At 38.4% G+C, this 26171-nt stretch overlaps 1 protein-coding gene across 2 annotated transcripts in view; it reads left to right on the top strand.

Moving 5' to 3' along the window:
- The first annotated feature begins 1257 nt into the window (after nt 1–1257).
- si:dkey-82f1.1 (DENN domain-containing protein 2A) overlaps nt 1258–26171 on the top strand; it is a 35884-nt gene continuing 10970 nt past the window's right edge. Inside the window, exons 1-8 of one of the 2 annotated variants that reach the window (XM_058408335.1) lie at nt 1258–1609; nt 17965–18051; nt 20194–21156; nt 22192–22319; nt 24426–24541; nt 25209–25406; nt 25658–25751; nt 26113–26157. In XM_058408335.1, coding sequence (XP_058264318.1) covers nt 17966–18051; nt 20194–21156; nt 22192–22319; nt 24426–24541; nt 25209–25406; nt 25658–25751; nt 26113–26157 — 1630 coding nt within the window. In that variant the 5' untranslated portion in view covers nt 1258–1609; nt 17965. Of the gene's footprint in view, nt 1610–17964; nt 18052–20193; nt 21157–22191; nt 22320–24425; nt 24542–25208; nt 25407–25657; nt 25752–26106; nt 26158–26171 lie in introns of both variants that reach the window. The other variant, XM_058408333.1, reaches the window with a different exon arrangement.

The following is a 26171-nucleotide window of genomic DNA, read 5'->3' as shown; positions in this document are numbered from 1 at the left end:
TCTCCTTCTCCTCATGTCCTGCAGTGGTGCCTCTGGATTGCTTCACAGATTGACATGTGAATAGAACAATGAGATGTCTCTGTCTAATTTTTTTTATACTTCTTTCAGCCACACTGGAAGGCGAATCCAGAACCTAAAGAGTTCTTCAGTCGTGCCTCTGGAGGAACTCTGAAAGATTCTACGCAGGGTCCTGCAGTGTATGCATTATGTGAAAAATGGATGCATTATGGTTCTGAGATTGCAAAGTTTGTATCCCAAAATTGGGGCAACAGGAGACAAGGGAACCAAATTGGGCATGGCTATACACTCTCTCTCATGTTAGTCCCACTGTCACTAATCATTCGTTGGTGTTTGTGAGCTCATCTATGTGGAAGAGGGTAGAAAGCACCGCCCTGTGATGCAGTTTGAGCAGAAGTTCATATACAAACAGCTCAGAAGAGCTGTTTGTATATATGTTAGCATATACAAACTTACAAACCTGTTAGCCTTCTGGTGTTTTTTGTAGCTGTCAGAACTGGACAAGGACAAGGAAAAATGGACAAAAATTGAAGTATACTTTTTTTTTTATTGCCAGGGAAAGTTGAATAAGAAAACTAAGAAGCTCTTGAGGAACCCATTTAGGAAGAGTTTAGGAATAATCAGAAAATTCATAGCAACATAATCATCCCTGTTTTTTTTTTTTTTTTTTTTTTTTGTTAAAGTATGAGATTAACTGAGATATAACTCTGCATTAGTACTACTTTATTTAGTTTGGGAAACCGGGCAATGTTCATCTTTTAAACTAGACCTCAGAATTAACATTGTTTTTATCTTTGTAAGCATATTTTAAAGGGAACATCAATAGCAATGAAATCTGATATGGTATAATATTAAAGGAATAATGGTGTACATGGTGTTATCTAGATATAAGATGTGATTTTATTATCAGCATACAGACCATCATCATAAAAGTATAATGTCACATGACTAACTTGTATATATACTCCTAATCAAGTATCTAAAGGTTGTTTTATTTTCTTTGGCTGTCATTTAAGCCTTAAGCTTTGCTTTCTTCTGCTGCTAAAATAGGACACTTCATTACCAAGACAACCAGATCTCCAATCACTCGTCCAGCTGCAGATTAGTTCAGCAGTAGGGGGTGGAGGGATGATGGGAAAGGGGAGGAGGGAGAGAAGGAGAGAGAGAGGGGCCGAGTGGGAGGGGGGTCTTGGTGAGAAAGGAGGGAGGGGTGGGAAAAGTGCAGAGAATGAGCATGTGAGAGAGAGAGAGAGAGAGAGAGAGAGGCAAGAGTGCACAGAGAAGCAGGAGGGAGAGATAAGGTTGCCTGAGCTGAAGTCTGAAGTTGGTGGAGTTTTGCTTTAAGTTTCCTTCTCATTGCACATTTTGGTAGGGGAATTAAAAAAAAAAAAGCCTTGGGGGCCACCCTGAGAAGAGAGGAAGATCAAGGAACGAGTGCTTGGAAGGGGTGAGAGAAAGAGAACGAAAAAGAAGGACTGGCTGCTCCAGAAGAAAACATTGAGTGGATGTTGCCGTACTCAGTAGTGTCAGGTTTCACAAAATGAAAGACCACTACAAGAGCGCTTCTGCAGGGCTCAAGCAACCAAGCCAGGTACAGCAGTGTGTGTGTGTGTGTGTGTGTTTGTGTGTGTGTGTGTTTGTGTGTGTGCGCATCTGAATGCTTAATAGAAAGCAAATACTGTTCAAGTTTCATTTCTTCAGTATGAATTAGATCAGATGAAATTCTCAAAATGAAACTGCATGTGTGAAAAGAATTCATCTGTTACTCTGGGGAAGATTAGTCAATACTTGGGCTTCTTTTCCATTCAGCATTCAGTCTGTGAGTGCAGACAGGGTTCAGTAAAGAGGTGCTCTAGTTTTGCACTAGGGAGAGGTGTGTGTTAAATAGGTGCATTCCAGCACAGGCAGATAGAGAAGAAGGTAATTGGATAAGTGAGGCGAGTCATTTTAACCCACAGAACAATGGTCTCTCTTCACTGCTCTACTGAATGAGATAGAGTGAAAGGAGTGGTGGTAAACAGAGCAGCTGGAGCAAAGATAACTTCCATCAAGCAGCACTGAATCTACCTGACTCTTCAAATTAATCAGTCTCTTACCAAGCAGCAGTGGTTTTTACACCTGTGCTCATCATTTGCTTAGATACTATGCACAATAAAGCATTTTGTAATACTTCATGATACACATTTCCAAGAGAAAAACCCCTGAGAAGTATTTTTTTTAATTAGTAAATATTTTGCTGCCCAGCTTTCTGTTGTTTTGTTTATAACTCAGGGCATAGAGTTGTGTCTGGATTCCAGCAGTTACATTTTTTAAGCTGCACACACTTTCTTCAAAGATGAATTCTAAGAGGAATAAAAGCTTAATTGAATTTCTGAGCTTTTCCGGATGCCTCTCAGCTTTGTCACGCAGCCACTGACTCATATCCATACTGTGGTTTGGATTCATGAGTCTTAGTTTTCAACTCAACAACCTATTTAGCAAATCCACCTCTTCAGCATGATACAGGCTTCAACTACAGAGCATGTAATTACTGTCCAGTGACGCGGTTTATTACACTTTACAGCAAAACACTGTGTGTATTGAAGTGGATTTGGACAGGAGCCTGGGCATTACAGATCTCTGAGTCTGTTATGTGATTGCAGGCCTGTTTGATAGCAAGGGCTGTTTACACTGATTTCATCTAAAGTGGCAGATTACTATAGGGAAAAAGATGACGCAACATCTATCTTATTTGATATGTTACTTGGGATGTTTGTCTGATTGGAGCATAATAACAAGGCATTCCAACAGTAAGAAAGTACTGTCAATCCCAGTGCATTCCTATTTCATCCATTATATCTGCTCTTGTTTAGTAAGAGGCTTCTGTGAAAACAAAATTTTAAACAAGTTTCTTGATCCACGTAATTACACGTGATGCTTTTAAAGTAACATCATTATTTTCATGTGATGTTTTTCATGTAGTTAATTTTTCACATTTGTTTTGATATGATTTTATTCAAAATGATTCATTTATTTTCACATGACTCAGTGATAAGTTTTTACATCAATTCCCCCCCCCCCCCCGTTTTTTATTTAGAAACACATGCAATTACTCCCTCACACGAATCATTTAATTACATGACTCAGTGATTCATTTATTTTAACATGTGATTTCCATACAGGATTCAAATATTTGTACATGTAGACATGTTGCTTTACCACACACTATTTACATGATTATTTGAGTCCACGTATATAATTTCAGGACATCATGGAATCACATATATACCTACAATATTACATGAGAAAAACAAGGCGTGTGTGTGTGTGTGTGTGTGTGTGATATGACATGATAGCCTGTTGTGGGTGACCTTTATTATCACTCAGGATTAATGCTAACCATTCATCAGACTTGTCTGTAGTGACATCTGGCCTTAATTGTACTAATCTTGTGCATAAATACAGACCATGCATTTTGTCAGATGTTCAGTCATAGGATTGTAATGCAGTGGAACTGTATTGCTACAGTAATTCACCAGGGAGTCTTTTATATTAAAGCAATTTCAGACTCTGAGTCTCTTTCATGGCTCGGCCGTCTCCGTGGCAGCGCTTACAGAATGCTGGTGAGGGAATTCTGGCTGCTCAGGATTCCACAAGATCTCTGCCTTTTGTGCTGCAGTGGTTGGGAACGGAGCACAGATGCTGTGGTCACTGCCCGCCCCCTCCCTCCCTCCACACACACACACACACACACACACACACACACTCCTTCCATTCCCTTCCTCCTTCAGCCTCGCTCTCCCACCCCCTGCTGCCACTGGAACCGTGCTTGCAAGCTGCTGCTGTGACATGGGCCCTGTCAAGGTTCAGTGCACTTTGTAGAGCTGTTTTTTTTTTAAAAAAACCCAGGATGAGAAAGAAGGGGGAGAGGAAGTGGCAGTAGATGAAGCTTGTTTTCTATAGTGAGACACACTGGATGTAAATCTCCACTCCAAATATGGTGTGACTTAACACAGTCGCACTTTTTAAAACGGTTCTTTGCACTTTTTAGCCTTTAGATACACAGAAATTTGAGGATCGATAAAATATGTATTAGTATAACATGAAACAAGAGTCATCCATCAGCTCACAGTGATGTCGGATGATTTGCGCGGATGACAAGAGATGCAACAAAACATAGAATTAATGTATGTATTTCAAGTAGGCAAAAGTCTTTTGTAGATAGAAAGGTGTTTTCCATCCTAATGGCAGCTTTCTGTCTGTGACTGGCACTGGTTATATGTCCTCACTTAGTACACTAATAACTTTTTTTTTCTTTAGTATAAGACCAAGATCAGGATGTTTTCATAGTTTGGGCTACAGAGTTCAAATAAATGGGGTCCTTGAACCTATCCCATGGTCAAAGCCTTCACTTCCATAACCCTATTTTGGGAGGTCTAAAGTGAGGAAAAAGCTCTGCCTTTCTAGCATATGTAACGTAGACAACAGCATCTTCATCCATTATCTTGATGTAGTGGAGCTGAAATTTTTCCACCACAGTCTTGGCTTTTGGCTTGCTGCGCAAGACGAGTCTCTAATTTTGGAGGCCGGCTACAGTGACTTCCTATGTAAACTAATCTGTAAAACTTGTTTGCAGTTGTTTGTGTGGTTTTATTGCAATACATGATGGATTAATTCAATATTGTGACAATTATTTCGATTGAATAGCACACTGTAGAAGATATGCTATGCACCAGCACTGTGTAATTGCAGTTGGTTGGAGGATTTCTCCTGATAGTTCAGTTCTTGGAAAATGTTTTGCAAAGATCATCATGAGGTTTGCAGTGCCCGTGTTTGACAAGAAAAATGGAGCCATACGTTTTTAAAAGACCTTTTAAATATATTTGATTCACTTGTTTTAATGGGCAAAAAAAAGTTTCGACTCTTAGACATCGGCCAAGTTTTGTGTTTCACTTAGAATCACTTTATCACTGCCTGCCTGCGCTTCATTCACTCTGGAAATGTTGATTACAAAAACTGGGGGGTTGGGAGGGTTACAGAGACCAAAACTGTCTGTTGCTTGGTGGATCCTTGACTCCGGAAGAGCACTTTCCCAAGCTCTCGCCACGCTGCACTCCTCTGGGAATATTGCAGGGAATTGTAGGAATCTGTCTGTGCTTTGAGCGCAGGGCTGGGAGCAGGAATGCCGGTGGGAATGGTCAGGCGGAACCACAGAAGCGTGAGGGAAAACAGGAAGGGTAACTGGAGACCTGGCACAGAATCAGCGCACAGAGAAAAGCGGCAAGAAGACACAAGGAAAAGGGAAAGAAATTTCATGATATACCACAGTCATATTGAGCTGAAGGCTAAAATCCCAAGACGTGACTAAAACCAGTACACTCGTCATAGTATCATATGGGGACTGTCATATGGGAAAATCTGGTGATAAATCTACTTTTACTCCAAATAATTTTGTTTGAGTTTGACTTCAAGCATATTTTCTGCAAATTGGCTTTAAATCATTCATGTCCTAGAAATCTGTTGATGTTGTTTATGCGTTCCTTTCCAACTAGTTACTCTGTACTGAAATTTCAGTCTCAGTCTGTAAATAACATGGAAATTTAAGTAGTCGTGTATTCACTCTGATTTGTCATATTTTCTGCGATTACTGAGCACAGGTCTTGTGCTGCTCTTGTGTTAAGTTCTCGTCTTTCCTATTGCTCTTGTGTTGTGGCTGACATCAAATTTGACATCAACTGTGGATTAATACTTTATAAAACTCTATTCTTCTTTAGTCTTTTATACTCTACTCTGTTCTATTCTACAGGACAGTACTCTACTATACAGTACTCTACTCTAGGCTACCCTACTCTACTGTACTACACAATACTCTCCTCTCCTCTATAATACACGAGTCTACTGTACTCTACTCTACTCTGTTTTACATTACTGTACTCTACTCTACTCTACTCTGTTTTACATTACTCTACTCTACTCTAATCTACTCTGTTTTACACTACTGTACTCTACTCTACTCTGTTTTACATTACTGTACTCTACTCTACTCTACTCTACTCTGTTTTACATTACTCTACTCTACTCTAATCTACTCTGTTTTACACTACTGTACTCTACTCTACTCTGTTTTACACTACTGTACTCTACTCTACTCTACTCTGTTTTACATTACTCTACTCTACTCTACTCTACTCTACTCTACTCTACTCTACTCTGTTTTACACTACTGTACTCTACTCTACTCTGTTTTACATTACTCTACTCTACTCTAATCTACTCTGTTTTACACTACTGTACTCTACTCTACTCTACTCTGTTTTACATTACTCTACTCTACTCTAATCTACTCTGTTTTACACTACTGTACTCTACTCTACTCTGTTTTACACTACTGTACTCTACTCTACTCTACTCTGTTTTACATTACTCTACTCTACTCTACTCTACTCTACTCTGTTTTACACTACTGTACTCTACTCTACTCTACTCTGTTTTACATTACTCTACTCTACTCTGTTTTACACTACTGTACTCTACTCTACTCTACTCTGTTTTACATTACTCTACTCTACTCTACTCTACTCTGTTTTACACTACTGTACTCTACTCTACTCTACTCTACGCTGTTTTACATTACTCTACTCTACTCTGATTTACACTACTGTACTCTACTCTACTCTGTTTTACATTACTCTACTCTACTCTGTTTTACATTACTCTACTCTACTCTACTCTACTCTGTTTTACATTACTCTACTCTACTCTACTCTGTTTTACACTACTGTACTCTACTCTACTCTGTTTTACACTACTGTACTCTACTCTACTCTACTCTGTTTTACATTACTCTACTCTACTCTACTCTACTCTACTCTACTCTGTTTTACACTACTGTACTCTACTCTACTCTGTTTTACACTACTGTACTCTACTCTAATCTACTCTGTTTTACACTACTGTACTCTACTCTACTCTAATCTGTTTTACATTACTCTACTCTACTCTAATCTACTCTATTTTACACTACTGTACTCTACTCTACTCTGTTTTACACTATTGTACTCTACTCTACTCTACTCTGTTTTACATTACTCTACTCTACTCTACTCTACTCTACTCTGTTTTACACTACTGTACTCTACTCTACTCTACTCTGTTTTACATTACTCTACTCTACTCTGTTTTACACTACTGTACTCTACTCTACTCTACTCTGTTTTACATTACTCTACTCTACTCTACTCTGTTTTACACTACTGTACTCTACTCTACTCTACTCTGTTTTACATTACTCTACTCTACTCTGTTTTACACTACTGTACTCTACTCTACTCTGTTTTACATTACTCTACTCTACTCTACTCTGTTTTACATTACTCTACTCTACTCTACTCTACTCTGTTTTACATTACTCTACTCTACTCTACTCTGTTTTACACTACTGTACTCTACTCTACTCTGTTTTACATTACTCTACTCTACTCTACTCTGTTTTACATTACTCTACTCTAATCTGATTTACACTACTGTACTCTACTCTACTCTGTTTTACATTACTCTACTCTACTCTACTCTACTCTGTTTTACATTACTCTACTCTACTCTACTCTGTTTTACATTACTCTACTCTACTCTACTCTACTCTGTTTTACATTACTCTACTCTACTCTGTTTTACATTACTCTACTCTACTCTACTCTACTCTGTTTTACATTACTCTACTCTACTCTGATTTACACTACTGTACTCTACTCTACTCTGTTTTACATTACTCTACTCTACTCTGTTTTACATTACTCTACTCTACTCTAATCTACTCTGTTTTACACTACTGTACTCTACTCTACTCTGTTTTACATTACTCTACTCTACTCTACTCTGTTTTACACTACTGTACTCTACTCTACTCTGTTTTACATTACTCTACTCTACTCTACTCTACTCTGTTTTACACTACTGTACTCTACTCTACTCTACTCTGTTTTACACTACTCTACTCTACTCTGTTTTACACTACTGTACTCTACTCTACTCTGTTTTACACTACTGTACTCTACTCTACTCTGTTTTACACTATTCTACTCTACTCTACTCTGTTTTACACTACTGTACTCTACTCTACTCTGTTTTACACTACTCTACTCTACTCTGTTTTACACTACTCTACTCTACTCTACTCTGTTTTACACTACTCTACTCTACTCTATTTTACACTACTGTACTCTACTCTACTCTGTTTCACACTACTGTACTCTACTCTACTCTGTTTTACATTACTCTACTCTACTCTACTCTACTCTACTCTACTCTGTTTTACACTACTGTACTCTACTCTACTCTACTCTGTTTTACACTACTGTACTCTACTCTACTCTGTTTTACACTACTCTACTCTGTTTTACACTACTCTACTCTACTCTACTCTACTCTGTTTTACACTACTGTACTCTACTCTACTCTGTTTTACACTACTGTACTCTACTCTACTCTACTCTACTCTGTTTTACACTACTCTACTCTACTCTGTTTTACACTACTGTACTCTACTCTACTCTGTTTTACACTACTGTACTCTACTCTACTCTGTTTTACACTACTCTACTCTACTCTGTTTTACACTACTTTACTCTACTCTACTCTGTTTTACACTACTCTACTCTACTCTGCTCTGTTTTACACTACTGTACTCTACTCTACTCTACTCTGTTTTACACTACTCTACTCTACTCTGTTTTACACTACTCTACTCTACTCTACTCTGTTTTACACTACTGTACTCTACTCTACTCTGTTTTACACTACTCTACTCTACTCTGTTTTACACTACTCTACTCTGTTTTACACTACTCTACTCTGTTTTACACTACTCTACTCTACTCTACTCTGTTGTACACTACTCTACTCTACTCTACTCTGTTTTACACTACTCTACTCTACTCTGTTTTACACTACTGTACTCTACTCTACGCTGTTTTACATTACTCTACTCTACTCTGATTTACACTACTGTACTCTACTCTACTCTGTTTTACACTACTGTACTCTACTCTACTCTGTTTTACACTACTCTACTCTACTCTACTCTGTTTTACACTACTGTACTCTACTCTACTCTGTTTTACACTACTGTACTCTACTCTACTCTACTCTACTCTGTTTTACATTACTCTACTCTACTCTACTCTGTTTTACACTACTGTACTCTACTCTACTCTGTTTTACACTACTGTACTCTACTCTACTCTGTTTTACACTACTGTACTCTACTCTACTCTGTTTTACATTACTCTACTCTACTCTACTCTGTTTTACACTACTGTACTCTACTCTACTCTGTTTTACATTACTCTACTCTACTCTGTTTTACATTACTCTACTCTACTCTACTCTGTTTTACATTACTCTACTTTACTCTGATTTACACTACTGTACTCTACTCTACTCTGTTTTACATTACTCTACTCTACTCTACTCTGTTTTACATTACTCTACTCTACTCTAATCTACTCTGTTTTACATTACTCTACTCTACTCTACTCTGTTTTACATTACTCTACTCTACTCTGTTTTACACTACTGTACTCTACTCTACTCTACTCTGTTTTACATTACTCTACTCTACTCTGTTTTACACTACTGTACTCTACTCTACTCTGTTTTACATTACTCTACTCTACTCTACTCTGTTTTACATTACTCTACTCTACTCTACTCTGTTTTACATTACTCTACTCTACTCTACTCTACTCTGTTTTACACTACTGTACTCTACTCTGTTTTACACTACTGTACTCTACTCTACTCTACTCTGTTTTACATTACTCTACTCTACTCTGTTTTACACTACTGTACTCTACTCTACTCTGTTTTACATTACTCTACTCTACTCTGTTTTACATTACTCTACTCTACTCTAATCTACTCTGTTTTACACTACTGTACTCTACTCTACTCTGTTTTACATTACTCTACTCTACTCTACTCTGTTTTACACTACTGTACTCTACTCTACTCTGTTTTACATTACTCTACTCTACTCTACTCTGTTTTACATTACTCTACTCTACTCTAATCTACTCTGTTTTACACTACTGTACTCTACTCTACTCTACTCTGTTTTACATTACTCTACTCTACTCTAATCTACTCTGTTTTACATTACTCTACTCTACTCTAATCTACTCTGTTTTACACTACTGTACTCTACACTACTCTACTCTGTTTTACACTACTCTACTCTGTTTTACACTACTCTACTCTACTCTGTTTTACACTACTGTACTCTACTCTACTCTGTTTTACACTACTCTACTCTACTCTGTTTTACACTACTGTACTCTACTCTACTCTGTTTTACACTACTGTACTCTACTCTACTCTGTTTTACACTACTCTACTCTACTCTACTCTGTTTTACACTATTGTACTCTACTCTACTCTGTTTTACACTACTCTACTCTGTTTTACACTACTGTACTCTACTCTACTCTGTTTTACACTACTGTACTGTACTGTACTCTACTCTGTTTTACACTACTGTACTGTACTCTACTCTACTCTGTTTTACACGATTGTACTCTACTCTACTCTGTTTTACACTACTCTACTCTACTCTGTTTTACACTATTGTACTCTACTCTACTCTGTTTTACACTACTCTACTCTACTCTGTTTTACACTACTGTACTCTACTCTACTCTGTTTTACACTACTCTACTCTACTCTACTCTGTTTTACACTACTCTACTCTGTTTTACACTACTGTACTCTACTCTGTTTTACACTACTGTACTCTACTCTACTCTGTTCTACACTATTCTTCTTTACTCTACAATAATGCACTCTCCTATACTTTAGTCTACTCTATTCAAAAATTATTTTCTCTAATGTACTCTACTCTACTCTACTCTATTATTTTATTATTTGTATATAATAAGAATAGCATCTGCCAACTTACTGACTGACTATGACTATATTACATCTGTCATGCACAACCTCCTTCTACTTGCCCATCAGTGCAAAGGGATCACCACTGGCGATACATTTTTTGGGTCTTGGGTCATTCTCAGCAGTGTTGCCTGGCCATGCAGCTCCAAGGTCGGTGGTTCAATCATGAGCTTGCTGTTTGAGGAATTTGTGTGTTTTCTTTGCATCCATGTGGGTTTCTTTCTGCTTTCCACTTGCCTCCCAACCTCAAAAACATGCAGGTAGGCAGATTGACTACACTAAATTGCCCATAGGTGTAAATGTGTATGAGTATGTGTGTGAGTGCTGTATTAATGGTCTAGGGTCCCATTTGGGGTGAATTCTCCAGCCTTGTATCCATTGTTAATAATAACAGGTTTAATTTCCAACAAGCTCAAACAAACTTTCTTTAGTCTAATTGTTATATTGTTTATTTTATAACTTTTGCATTATTTAGTTAGTGCAAAATCATTTCAGATTTCCAAGCATGACATCTGCAACACAAAATTTAGTGTTGATGTGTTAGAAGCAGAAAAATATGCAAGTGTAAGGATTTAGAATGGATTTGGAACTTTGATAAGAACTTTATTGTGATGGCTAAACAAACTGGTTAAAGCATTTTCAAAAGAGTAGGTCTGGTGTGGTGTGATTTAATGGTATGCAATGGTCACCACCTATCAAAAGTGGTCTAAGGAAGGGCAACCGGTGAACTGGAGACAGGGTCATGGGCGTTGAAGACTCATTGCTAAGCACTGGGAATGACGGCTAGCCTGTCAGTTCCGGTCCCACAGAAGAGCTACTGTTGCTCACACTGCTGAACAAGTTAATGCTAGAATAGAGCGGTTTTGAAAGCACAAGGAGGAGCTACACAATATTAGGCAGGTGTCTGATTGGTGTATATGTTCATACACATAAACACACATAAATACACACACACACACTGATCAGCCATAAAAATTAATGTATTACATTTACTTCATATTATTGTAAACATCCATTGAACCTGTCATACCCATGCAAAACAACAAACACATCAAAAACGAATATCTGAAGATTATATGCACATTCAATTTGCAATAGCCCGATCACGGCTTCACTGAAGTTATTTAGCATGTTATTGTTTCTTAAAAATGTGCTTTAATAAAGTAACAGCACAGCCTTTGTGTAGTATGTTGGCCAGATTAGTCTCTCTACCCTACACACAGGGAGACAGTATGATCAAAAGAAAGCTGCACTAGATAGAGGACAGTGAGAAATGGAGACTTCTTCATAGCACAGAGCAAGGCTTAAACTTGTAATGGGTTTGTAGAAGGGTCCATAATTTTCTTTTAATTTTAACTTTGAATCTGAATTTCCTGAACCATTTCATATTTAATGTTGAACACAGACAAACAGACAAATATAACCATGAGATGAGAGTTTTGCTGCAAGAATAGCACAGTGCATTGTTCTGCAGTGACAGACAGCTGGAGAGAGATTGAGGCATTTTCTAAGTACATCTTCCTCTTCTTTGACCTGTTGGTCCACTGAGAATTGTTACAGAATACCTTCTCACTCAGCGTAGGACACGCACAAGTGGGTGTGTAGTGAAGGCAGGATAGAAGCCGGGATTTCCTATCCTGTCTTTCTTGTTTTTGGTCTTCCTGAGACTATCTGTCTATCTGCCTTTATATGATGCCATGCTGCCCTTGTAACACTAAATGGTTAGTTAGGTGGAGACCAGAATTGAGAATTGAGACCAGAATAATTCTTTATTTTTAATCCAGTATGCAGTCAGCATTTCTTTGTGGCTCTATTAACAATTCAGCTGAGCAAAGCACTTCATAATAGACTAATAAATAACACACATAGACCCATAGTTCCTGTCTGATATGTATCCTCTCCTAAACAATAGAAGTATAGGGGGTTTGTCTGACTATTATGTGTGTTTTGGTGTGTTGTGTGTTTGAGCACACACAAATATAGGAAATGAATGATTACCATCAGTCTAAGTGAGTGTTTAACAAGACATCTTTGAGGACTAGGTACTACATTAGCTTCATCAGTTTATTATCATAACAAACAACTATTTATAACAGAAAATAATAACAAAAATAGCAAGTATGTATATAAGAGTTAAATGAAGTCATGAAGCAAAAAAAGGGTATGCAGTTTGGTCATAATACAACAAGCTACATCATCACATGATCACTCAAACATCTCTCTCTCTCTCTCTCTCTCTCTCTCTCTCTCCCTCTCTCAATCTGCCAGAAATTGGTGGAATGTGCCTTCACTGAACGCTGAATTCAGAGGCACTGGGTGAAAATTAGTCCCCCACTGAGCGCCTCCACCAGTGCAGAAGAATAGACACACACTCCACACTCTTACACACACTGTGTTTCGATCACAGCTTTGCTACTTGTCTAGTGGTGCATGAAATTGATTGCAGAGAAAGTTTCCCCTGTGAGTTGAGGAGCACATAAAGGAAGACTAAATACACAAGTCAGCTCAGTCATGGTTGCAGAATTCTCACACGGACACAAGCGAAATGATTTTTCTGATCTTCCATGTGTTGTGGTTGATTGTGATGGAGCAACGAATCCTCCAGATTTGCTGTAAAGTGGTTGCTACGTTGGGAGGTTTATAATTATTGACTTCTATTTACCAAATAGAGAAGAGGTTGAGTTGCATATTTTAGGTATGTGGAACCTAAAGATGCATTCCCACTCCCTCTCTCTCTCTCTCTCTCTCTCTCTCTCCCTCACTCTTTCTGCTGTGCAGAGGTGCAGTGAGCATGATGTCATGCGTTTAGTGGGTCCTCCAGGGCTGGCCGCTGTGGACAGGCTTTATGAGAAGCAGCTGTTAGCAAGAGGAGGAGGGAGGCGAGATAGATAGAGAGAGAGAAGTCTGGCTGCTTAACCTTTCAGAATACCAAAGAATATCAATGACAACCGCCAACATAGGCTGAATTTTGACTCTCAGTGCTTCAGCATTGTGTCGTTTCTCTGCAAACTGACAATGGCAAGCACTAATACTAGACTTCATGCTAATGTTTTTATTATTTTAATAATAATATCCACTGCTACAGCTGAACTAAAGAAACGGAAATGACTACAGTACCACGTTAATTTACACTTGATTAATTATTTCTTAAACTTGTTTAAGATTAATATTATGACTCCTGATCTGAGTGTGTGTATCCTAAGAACTTTTTTTGATGTCCTGTGGTTGTAAAAGGAAGGAGGTCAACTTTGACCTGGCCCCTGGCCCTGTGATTGAGTGTGTGTGTGTGTGTGTGTGTGTGGAGAATACTCCTACTATCCAGGGTTTGGCTTCTATTGTCCACAGCAGAAAGAGAGTTGGAAAGAAGGAGAAGTCTTGAGTTTTCTTTGCATTTGGGATTTAAAATAAAACACAGATGGCTGCTCAGCCATGTCCACACACACACACACACACACACACACACATTTTTGTTCTGTATTTTCTTTCCTTTTTTCATTACTGTTTTATTTATCTTCTTTTAAAAGCTGTCTATCTATCTATCTATCTATCTATCTATCTATCTATCTATCTATCTATCTATCTATCTATCTATCTATCTATCTATCTATCTATCTATCTATCTATCTATCTATCTATCTATCTATCTATCTATCTATCTATCTATCTGAGTGAGAGCTTACCTAACCCAGATGCAAAGGACAATATTATTCTCAGTAAACCCGCAGGAAACACATTTACCAACACAAATTTGTATAATTATTTACTTTTTTCAGAAAGTCCCACAAACACTTGTTTATGTTTATCCACAGAATGATTAGCCTCCAGCGGTTCTTTATTTCTCTTGTCTTTCTCTAACACTGTGTGTACCCAACCCCTGGTGACAGTGTCTTGATACTGATCTGTTGTTTGAAGTGAATGCTTAGTTATGTAACCAATGGAGGCAGATGGCCCTGCTCTGACCCTAACTAATATCCACAAACACTCAACAGAGTCCACTAACTGATGCCTATCACTTTTAAAGAGCCTGGTAGTGCTCTTATACTGTCAGTCTGCTTTTGTGGCTCTTGTGTTTATAGGCTATGGGGCAGGTTGAATACTAAAGTGTAATGGTGCATAAAGATGAACAAAGTGTAGGCATTTCAGCATGACTGATGAGTAACGTTCGTTTAAAGGGCTGATTTTTGTTTTTTATTTTATGCACTAAAATGTTTCATTTTGGGATTAACAGAGATGGATTGTTTTAAAAAGTCATACAGAAATCAAGGGAATGCTAAATACTTTTAACCCAAAGCATAACATTAGCATCACAACTATCAATAATAGAAAAGACAGCAGCATAAATTTTAAGTGTCTCCACTGAGGAAAACCAGTGCGTTGATATATACCCAAAGGCTTGCTATACAGCATAGCAGACCAAGTTTAAGCACAGCCAATCATTTTCCTGAACAGTGGGTCAGGAAGTGGGACAGGTAAGAGGTCAGTCAGGGCATATGGGACTTTTTATTGCCTGAAGCAGATGGCTGTCTCTTTCTTCAGATAATTGAGGAAATAGCCATGTGTTACAGGGTCACATTTAACAATAGAGAATAGGACAAAGAAGAGACTCTGCAGTATTTCTAAAGTAGCTGGAAGCAGTCAAGGCTATAAAGCAGTGGAGCAGTAAACATGGCTACTGCCAGAGTTACTGCTTTACAAGTTTGTGGATTTGCTCCATGTCGCGTACTTCTGAGTATTTTATTTGCACGCCAACCTAAAACTCAGTTGGCACTGGTGTTCAGGAGTCTGCACCTACAAAGCAACAAAGCTACAACAAATCGAGGTTTGCTTTTTTATATTATTATTATTATTAATGTATTATTATTATGTATTATACTGCTAAATTCCATTTGTCTCGCTGTGTGTGTGTGTGTGTGTGTGTGTTTGTGTATGCACATGTGTGTGTTTCCTCTAGTTTTCAGTAAGAGAAACAGCATGGAAGGAGGAGTTTATGTTCCTCTGAAAACATGTGACCCCTTTACACAGCTGAAAATCATTTAGGCATGCAGGTCAACCATGCAATATCAGAGAGAGAGTGAGAGAGAGAGACAACGTGATAGAAAAAGAGACAGAAATAGAAAGAGACATAAAGAGAGAAACAGAGAGAGAGAGAATGCATTGTACATAGATCTTAATATCAATATGTTTTTTATTAAATCAAGGTCTATCATGCTCTAGAACTTTGTGTAATATAATACCAAGTTCCGTCCTCCAAGTCTTAACTCTTGTTAATGGCTTTTAAATAAGAGGACAAACAGTAAAGCTGGCAATTCCTTTGAAATAAGGGCCTTTGCCACACCAAAGGGTTGAACACCACATGCAGAATGGCTTCAATATTGTTCTTGGCAGACCCACAAAATCAGTTCATGCTGCGGGTTCAGCACAGCCGCTGGGATTTCAGCGATGCCAAGAGCTTCCGGAGGACAGGTACTGGAACTGCATGTAAACTACCAAGGGCCACAGTACTCCGACTCCAAGACTTTGCATAAATTTGGCAAAGCAGTTGAAAAAGGATGTTTAACATATTAACATACTGCACCAATCAACAACATATGCTGAAGACAGGTAGTGTAATGTACATGATGTAAGCACTTCGAGTGTCTACAATAGAGGGATGTGATTGGAAAAATTCATGCAGTGCGGTTTAATTAGTAGAGAGTTACAGAGTGGTTTGTCTTTAAAAGATTTCTTATACCCCATCTTGTCTCTCTATGATGTCATGCTTCCTTTCGGCAGGAGAGGCAGCGGGTAAAAGCACAAGCACACATACTCACGCCCACAGTTGACAGTCTGACCAAAATGTGTCTATTAAGTGGTAACACGTGTGTTGAATGTTCTGAATATCCCAGAAACAGAGCTAAGGGCTTAGCATGTGCTGAATTGTATTGCTGAAAATGACTGTCTGCTCTTAGCCAGGAATGTGTCCGTTTATGTCAGTGTGAAAGTGCTTTTTTGTGGCTGAAAATAGATTTATGAATATTTAAATATTTCTATTAAGTACAACACTGTGAGCCAAAGGAGTAGAAGTAGTAGTATTTTGGTCACACTGTTTACAAAACAAGCTAAACCTGCCCCTCCCTTTCTCAGGGTACAAGGAAGATACGCATCAAGACTCTTCTCTGTTTTGGCACTTAAGTGGTGGCATGAACTTCCTCTAGATGTTCAAACAGCTGAGTCACTAAAGAGTCTTCAGACGACATCTAAAAACTTACCTCTTCCTGAAATATTTTAGCACTCATATTAAAAGAATGTGCTTTTTTGCTGTATTTCCTCCCAACAGAGATTTTAGACTGATTGTATATTCTTAATTTGTGACCATGTGAGCCAGAATCGATGTATTCATTGATAGAGACTTCAAAAAGCACTACTGTCGGCCGCTCTGAATAAAGGCGTAAAGACTATTTAGGTTTCTTCTTTAGGTTGCTTACTGTTTGTTCTTGCCTTTACATTGCATGGCTGCAAAGTTGTAAACCTGAACAGATCCTGAGCTTTCCTTTTAGTCAGTGTTTTAGAAAAGGAACATCTATATGTGTCTGACTTTGCTTCTAAAATTTCCGCAAAGCATTGCATGCATTATGGCTGAAATAAAATGAGCCATATGTTTTTATCTCTTTACATCCAGAAAATGTGTGAGTGTGTTTTGATATGCAGGAGAAAAGATGTGAGGCATAAGAACAACAGATTATGAAGGTTAAAATCTGATCATTCTCTAAACAATCAGGTTTAATGAATATATTATACAGACCTGCCAGTCTGGAATGCATGAAGATCAAGCATAAAATTAATATGTCCATAAGGACTTGTTGAACAGCTATAATAAGAATATATTGAGAGAATACTTATACGCTCAAAAGTTATTAATCTAATGCCAAATTCAGTGGATCAGATTAGGCAGGGTGTATAATTGTGTCATTTGGGTATGTGTGTGTATGAGATGAGTCATCTATAACTCATTACAACTAATTTTCTCCTTCTGTATCTTCTCAGGATGCCAGCTGCTAGCATCATGACTGGTGGAAGAGCGCTGCTGCTCTGTACGAACACAGAGAACTGCATCTACCAGTCAGTCAACGGGTATGGAAATAACGCAATGCACATCAGAATCACTTTTAGGAATTTTTAAAATGATTTTTTACACCATTTTCTCCCAATTTGGTCATGTGGTCATCTCCCTCTGCAAGACATCTATCACATGTAGCTACCAAACAGGAAGGCTGAAGCTACTACATGCTTTCTCTGAGAAATGTGTGCAGTGTAACACCAGCCTTTGCATTTTTTACTAACTGCTGGGCAACTTCCAGTGTCACTCCGACAGAGAAGACAGGAATGCCCAGCGAGAGGATATTGTCCAACAGGAGCCAGTTTTTTTATTCTTGGACTTTGGGTCACAGATATATACGTAACATTACCAGGGAAAAAACAACACGTATCTGTTGCACCACTCTGTAGCTCTTTATCCAGTATTTATCCCCAGATCATGGTTTTCTAATTCAATCAACACTTAAATTGAGTGTTGAGTAGGATGAAGTGGACCCCAGAATGACAACAATCTGCCCCATTGTTCTTATTAACCTTATACACTTTAATTATTTTTTAATGTAAAAGATATTTCACTTTGGTTATGAATTAAGTCAAATACATATTCTGTACATAAGGACAAGAAACCCCTGTACAAAAAGCAAACCCCACAATGAGGAACAGTATTTTACTTTTTAATGACTGCTGGCTCGTGTTTGATTCTCAAAACAAAAAGAGAAATAGTAAACTCTATGGCCAAAAATATGCTTGTTAAACATCCGCTTTGTTGTTATAATAACTACAAAGGAAGGCTTCCTGCCAAATTTTGTGCTTTGTGCACTAGGGCATTGTCATGTTGGAACAGGTTTCGGCCTCTTAGTTCCAGTGACAGGAAATTCCACATAATGCTCCAGCATATAAAACAATTCTAGGCAATTCTATGCCTCTGATTTTGTGCCAACATATGGCTGTGATGGTCAGGTGTCCACATACTTCTGGCTGTTTAGTATATTTCATTATACTCCATGTATATTATGTACACTGATTTGAGAAAGTCCTATACTGAGACTCCGGTTTTATATTCATTCTTTCTAATAATGCTTAATCAGATTAGACCTCCAGGGGGTTTTATATTCCTTTAGATTAATAATAACTTGATTTAGTGAGCTGGAATGCAATAGCATGCTGTTACAGGCTGTAAACGTTTCAGTATGGAGGAACTCTGAGTAGACTGAGATCATTCTTTTTACTTAAGCATGTCACTAAGTGGTGTAACATTATAAAAGCCTGATCCTGAACAAATAAGGGCAAAAAGCTAAGAGTGTCTTTTTTTTTCACCAATGCTTTCCCTTACCAATCAGGTCATTGTGTCAGGCTTCCTCTGTTTTTTTTATCTTCAAGCATATTTTTCACTACCCTGTCAAGCTCAGTCAGTTTCTCAGTTGGCGTGGGTGGCGGGTGATGTTACCTTCTTTCCGTTGAGCTTCAATGCTTAGCCCTTTTTAACAAGTAGTCCATTTCCTTCCAGCAAGAAGAAGGATACAATCACCCTGGCCTTTTTTGGTCTGCTTGTCATTTTTGTTCTCCTTCTCTTCAACCCCCCTCCCTCTCCCCATACTCTCTCTTTTTCCCCCCTCTCCTACTTCTTGTTGGTTTTTTGGAGTTTGACCTAGTTTTCTTCCTCACTGCCTTATGCTTTGTAACATGCAAAAGCCTCACCATAGAGAAAAATATGTTTTTTTTAGAATTTAAATGAATATGACTTTGCAATCCAGAAAAAAAAACCCAGAAATTGCTTGCATATAAGCTTTCCTAGATGTTTTTTTCGTCATGCCGTGGTTAATCGAAAGGTTCATATTTCCTCCATTTGTTTGCTGGAGCAATGAGATTGGATGTGCTGGTTGGAAGTTAGCCTATCTTTACGAAGATTGTGAACACTGAAAAGTGAAAGCTGCATGTAAGCATTTGACTTTTTTCCCCTTCAGGTAGAGCTGTATTTATCCTACAGCTAACCGAGAAGATTTGAAACCAACACATGACCTTAATCTAATTCTTTAAAGCAAACGTCCGGAGATTCAGGTTTTGATTCAGAGTTATAGATTTATAGATACGATTTATTTATGTTAACATATTAACTTATAAAACACAAATATTTTAATGTGGGTTTTTTTGCTCTCTTTGTTTCTTTGCTCTGTGAAGGCTCCAGTGCTGTGGCTTGAAGCTTGAAGACGCTCAATCTGTGGTGTCACATAGACCAGACCTGTCCAGGGTTGTGGACACACAGTCCCCCCTAACATCCCTGGACAACACTGACCATTTTTCTGGGAACATGGACATGCTCACCCACAAGAGACCCAGTGGCACTTATCCTGTTGAAAATGGCCTGGGGGGCTGCACCAAGCCTACAAAACCTCCTGCGGGACTTAAAAGCACTGCCAGCATTAGGGACAAAATATCCCAATGGGAGGGCAAAACAGATAGTGCTGGACCAAACTCGCAGACGGTCACCCAGAAAGAGACAGAAAGTGTGAGGAAGAAAGATCTAAAATCTGCAGAGGTACAAAGAAGAGACAGTAAAAGAGGTTTCAGCTGTGACAGACAGGACCTTGGCAAAGAGAATGGAAATAAGATTGGAGAATCAAGGAAAAGTACAGAGGCATGTACAAGGGAAAGAGATGTGATACTGGATAAAATGCCTGTGGGGAAAACTGACATTGTCCAAGACAAGAAGTCTGTTTTGACGCATATTAAGAAACTCGAGCAGGCCATGAAGGAGACACCTACTAAGCCATCATTGCCAGGCAACTATTTCTGCCCACCTTCTAAAGACAAGCAAGAGGAGGCAGAAAAAAGAGCTGCAGAACCCATCTTCGGGACTGTGGAAGTGGTGAGGTCTGGGAGCCGCCGTGGTCGAAACAGAGACCCTGAGAATGTGTACACTGAGCCTGGGGCTCCTTCTATTAACCCTCTCCCCAAACCTCAACGTACCTTTCAGCACCACACTCAAACCAACAGCCCTGGACCTCCCCAAGGTTCAGCAAAGGGGAGGCGGAATCTACCCCCTTTACCTTCGATACCCCCTCCACCACTTCCCTCCTGCCCTCCACCACCTGGGGTGTGTCAGAGGCCTTGGCAGGAACACACTCGAGACAATAATAACAGGTGAGAGGTTTTGTAGTATGTTGTATGCAGCTTAAAAAAACCAACAAATTCTTACCTTTCTACCGATTTATTTTTTAACTCGCACATTATTATTCAATTATTCATCCAGCTTATGATTGTGGCACTACAATGATTCATTCAATTGCAGTGTAAGTAATAGTAAAGGGATGTACTTGATTAAGTGTAAGTCTGGTCCTACTAGGAATTATTCCTAAGGGGTTAAATATTTATTTCATACTAAAGGTATGTGAACAATCCCATATATTCTTCTGAATTTAGTTTTGACCAGTACTCAGCTTTCAGCTCTGCCTTATCATACAACTTACCAGCGAGGGTATAGACTATCACACGCTTCCTCCAAGACACATAAAAGAGTAGTCCTCTGGCTACAAAGACCTAAATAACATCTTGATATCTGCTTGACTGCACTGTTAGTCATTCTGGCATACCCAAAAACAACAGCATGTTTTATGAGAACGATGGAGGTCTGACGTTACATATTCATGAGATCATTTGGAATAACACTGCTCTGGATAAGCCTTCAGGTTGTATAATAAACCGGCTAGAGATATGTTTTCTTAATAAGACGTAGAATTGGTTCATAGAAGGTTGTTCATAAAACATTACTTGCTTCAGGACAAGTCTGATTTCTGAAATATTTCTCATGCTTCAGCAGTTGAAGTTGACTTGTGTCCATACCATTTTTGCTTAACTTGCATGAGCTTGCATCTAAGGTTACACATTACCCAGTCAAGTGCACAACCGCATGTTATCCCAACAGAGCTTTAAGTTCAGCAATTTCCTGTAGTCCCTGTTCTCTCCTTGTTTGACCTTTTTATTCATTCTACTCATTTACTTTTTGCCCCATGTAGATTATTGCTCTTTCACAACAAAATCTTCTGTGTAAAGTTCAACCTTATTAATTTTTATTAAAGACAGGACAAGACTGTACTATAAAAAAAAGTCATTTCAACCAACGTGAGTTCTTTTTTCCCTTATCAGTAACGTCCATTGTGTTTTATGCTGATGTTGCAGGAAGTCGTATGAGTTCGAGGATTTGTTGCAGTCCTCCACTGAGGGCTGTCGAGTGGATTGGTACGCTCAGTCCAAGCTGGGGCTCACACACACTTTATCTGAGGAGAATGTCTATGAAGATATCTTAGGTAAAACCCTGCATTGTTTTTGCACTCGTGAAATCTGGCGTCATTATGGAATAGGAAAGAGATCACGCAATACAATTCCTAGAGCTTCCAGGACCACCTTTCAGAAATGAGCTTAAACATGCCTGGTTATAAAACTCTGGTTTGCAACTGAAGACTTAATTAAAAACATCAGGTGTATTAGAGCAGCAGTGAACCAGACCAGAACACAACTGTGTATGGGAGTAGTTTTCTATTAGAGTGGGAGAAAATGGAAGTTGGTGCCACTGTTGCTTTTCAAAATGTGGCTAATTTTGTTTTACATTTGAGTGAAATGAATATGCCAAGACTACTACAGGAGTATTTCAGAAAGTAGAGAAGCAAGCTTAGTTTCTTTGTTCTGGCCTTGTATAGTCAACAAGATGTTTAATAAGAAGGAGTTTATTAAGAAAAGGTCAAAAGAGTTCACATTCCAAAATGATGTGGTGCATATCTACAGTATGTGCATTCTTTACCACACCTAATGCAGGAAATATATTTCTTCCAAAACCAAATACATGCAACATTCCTGCTTAATATCTAATGCAGTATCTACTGGTGAAACGGACGGTCATTCAGCTAGCCATATATTTATATACAGCTGTGTGAATTTCTTTATTACTGCCCTTAATTGTCTCTACTTCACTTGAGGTTTCCTTCTTCCAAATAATTTTACTTAATACATTACAAGTGAAAAATCTCCACTTTCTCCTCACTATAATTCTCTAGTCTAAGTACCGGTTTAATAAACAAGACATCAAGAAAGAGATCATTTAAAACTGAGACCAAATCTATGTTTTTATTTACACTCTTTTATATATTGTATTTAGATCATGTCAGCTAGCTATTAACATTCAACTAGCTTTTATCAGTGAAGTTATTATCATATGATCAAATAAAGTCATTAGCTGATATTTATGGTAAAAAGGTTTTTATACTTTTCTGTTGTTTTCAAATCAATAAGCTGTTCTGAATCCTTTCCTTTGAGTATTTATTTAAACGAGTAATTGCACTTTTACATCAGTAAAGAGTTTGTGTACTTTTGCCACTACTGTTTATATGAAGGAAAAGCTTAGTGAGTGTTTGGAGATGAGAATGTTAGTGCAGAAGATCCATGGTGCAGTGGACTAGGACAAACTAAAAATTCAGATCTCAGACAGACATGAAATACTGCTAAAGAATATCTGAAAGCGCTACTAGGACGTCAGACCCAGACTCATTTTCCTCAACATAGTGTGAGAGTGAAGGGCAGCGTGTGCTCTTCAGGTCTGGGACTGGATGTCCCTGTCTCATTTTCTCCTCCCACTAGTCGCATCTGGTAGATGAATTGTTATGGAAGAAGGGTTGTGTGTCTGAAAGCACACTTTCCAACTCTGCATGTTTATGCAGATCATGCTGCATCTATTGACTATCGGAGCTCGTTTTTAGTAGATTACTTGGCAAAGTATCAAACATCTGGAGTAAGGAAATATGAAGCGAGTAAAAACATGACGTCAGTTCGAACCCCAGTATAGAAACAAGGAGACTCGGCGAGCTGTAGTTTTGCCAGAACTCTATTGACCACGCAGTGTTTACCATGCAAATATAAAGAGTGCTGGACTAAAGATGAAAATGGTTGAACATGACTAGAAAAGGACTGAAGAGAAACTGAAAAAGAAGGTGAAGCATATTACAAACCTAGAGCTATATTATGTTTCACCTAAACTCAAATATATTAGTGGTTCCTTTAGTTCTAATCTACATGTAATACTATATGTGATAATGTTATTTAGAGCTAGTTAAATCATTAAATCATGAGTTATGTTCATATTTTATCAAGAAAAGCAAACAGTAACTTCAGTTAACTCTCCTTGCTTAGCAAAACAGATGGAAATAGCTAGAAGGCTTGCATCAACCATGTCAAAGTTAACAGACAGATTAATGCCCAAATATGGGACTAAATCTGAAGCATTAATGGAGGAAAATTAATGTCCAAATACAATAATCTTTTTTTGAAAAGATGCTTAACAAAATATAGGAATAATGCAGATGAAAGAGTTAATGTTTCTTAGTTACTTACTGAAGTCTAAGCAATGTTTGAACTGTTTGCAGATCCTCCATCTAAAGAAAACCCTTACGAAGACATAGAACTGGAAAGCCGCTGTGCTGGAAACAAATATCCTGTTCCAACGTCACCGTCTTCGCCCACTCTCGACACTCCAACTAAGGTATTTACATTAAAGTGACATCAGCATTATCACTTTTTACACGATGTTCCATTCTTCCAGCAGAATGGAATCAACTTCAGTTTCAGTCAGTATAAACAAATGAGCTATTTTATCTCCGAAAGTCTAATACAAAATGAGTCAGGACACTGTTAGCTTGAAGGGTGAGACGTTTTTATGTCTTTTCAGATAAACTTACACAGAATTTTAGTGGTTGAAGATAACACCTGTAAATTTTAGCTGCTTTTGATCAAACACATGGGGCATCACAGAGAGCAGAAATGGGTTTGATATCAATATATCCTTTGGAGATACAAACACTGGTGTGGAAAATAAGAATTTTTATGGAGCTTGCCTATGAACCTATTGGATGATAATCAATGCTTGTCTATGAATATATGCTCAATAGGCTGGACAAAAACTGAAATAATTATGTAAAACTTAAATTCTTAAAGGGCTGAGTGTCTACTTGCACATGAGCTTTATATTAACCAACAATGTGGAGTGTGAGATGACAAAGACATTCAATGCTGAACACAGACACAACAAAACTTAGGGAATTCCGGGGAAATCTGGTTAAAAAAAGAGATTATACCAATACTGGCCTATGATATTTAATAAGAGTGTACATGTTATTTATAAGAATGACAGTTTTCATCACCAATCCTAGCTCTCCTCTAAGCCCGGCTTCTTCAGGCAGACTTCAGAACGACGGAGCTTCAAGCTATTAGATCTGCGTAAGACAAACAGAGATGGGGGCATTGCGTCACCTTCAAGGATAAGCCCACCGTCAACCCCCAGCAGCCCTGATGATACACCGTGCCTCTCTGGAGACCCCTATAACCGTAGACGAAGGAAAATCCCCAAGGTATTGTCAAGGAGGGAATTCATTCAGGGAAATATGGCTTCTGGAGCAGTTTTCAGTTCTCTTAAATTAAAGCTAGAGATGGTCTAGACAATAAAACTAATTTTCATGATTTAATGGGAAACTGTAAAGAACGGAAAAAGGAACATTTCCTTCAGTGGCCATCAGTTAAAGTCTTAAACAGATGCTTTTTAAAACAAATACAGTTTAGTCTTTACCTGATAAAAGAGGCTGGCTGTTTTCTTTTCCAACAGATGGTGCTGAAAATAAATGGTATCTTTGAGGCCCGGAGAGGGAAGAAGAAGATGAAGCGAGTCTCTCCGTCGACTGAATCCAGCTCAGGACGAGGTGTGTGCAAGTTTAACTCACACGTTCGCATGTGGTATTTTTTTGCCACACGTGAATATGAGTGGAACTGATGCTGAGAGTTTCCCAGTTTGGAGCACCCATTAAGACACATCTTATACTACACACCGCCTCGTTCACTCCTCTCTCGGCTCCCCTCCACATGTGTATCCACTTAGCTTTATGGACATGTTTACATTTTTTGGGTCAGCTGTGTTTGACCCATTTTTTTTCCAAGGATGGTAGAGTTATGTTGCTTTATGGGATGCACATGCTCACAAAGCCTTACATATGTGTGAGTCACTACCTGCATACCAACTGTTTTAATCTTGTCTTTCTTTTCCCCCTTTGGGTATAGTAACAGATGAAAACAGTGAATCAGAGAGTGACACAGAAGAAAAGCTGAAAGGTGGGCTTCAACTC

The sequence above is a fragment of the Hemibagrus wyckioides genome, linkage group LG14 (assembly GCF_019097595.1).
Source record: "Hemibagrus wyckioides isolate EC202008001 linkage group LG14, SWU_Hwy_1.0, whole genome shotgun sequence".
NCBI lineage: Eukaryota > Metazoa > Chordata > Actinopteri > Siluriformes > Bagridae > Hemibagrus > Hemibagrus wyckioides.
The sequence above is the reverse complement of the archived record's forward strand: the minus strand, read 5'-3'. Positions and strand labels throughout refer to the sequence as shown.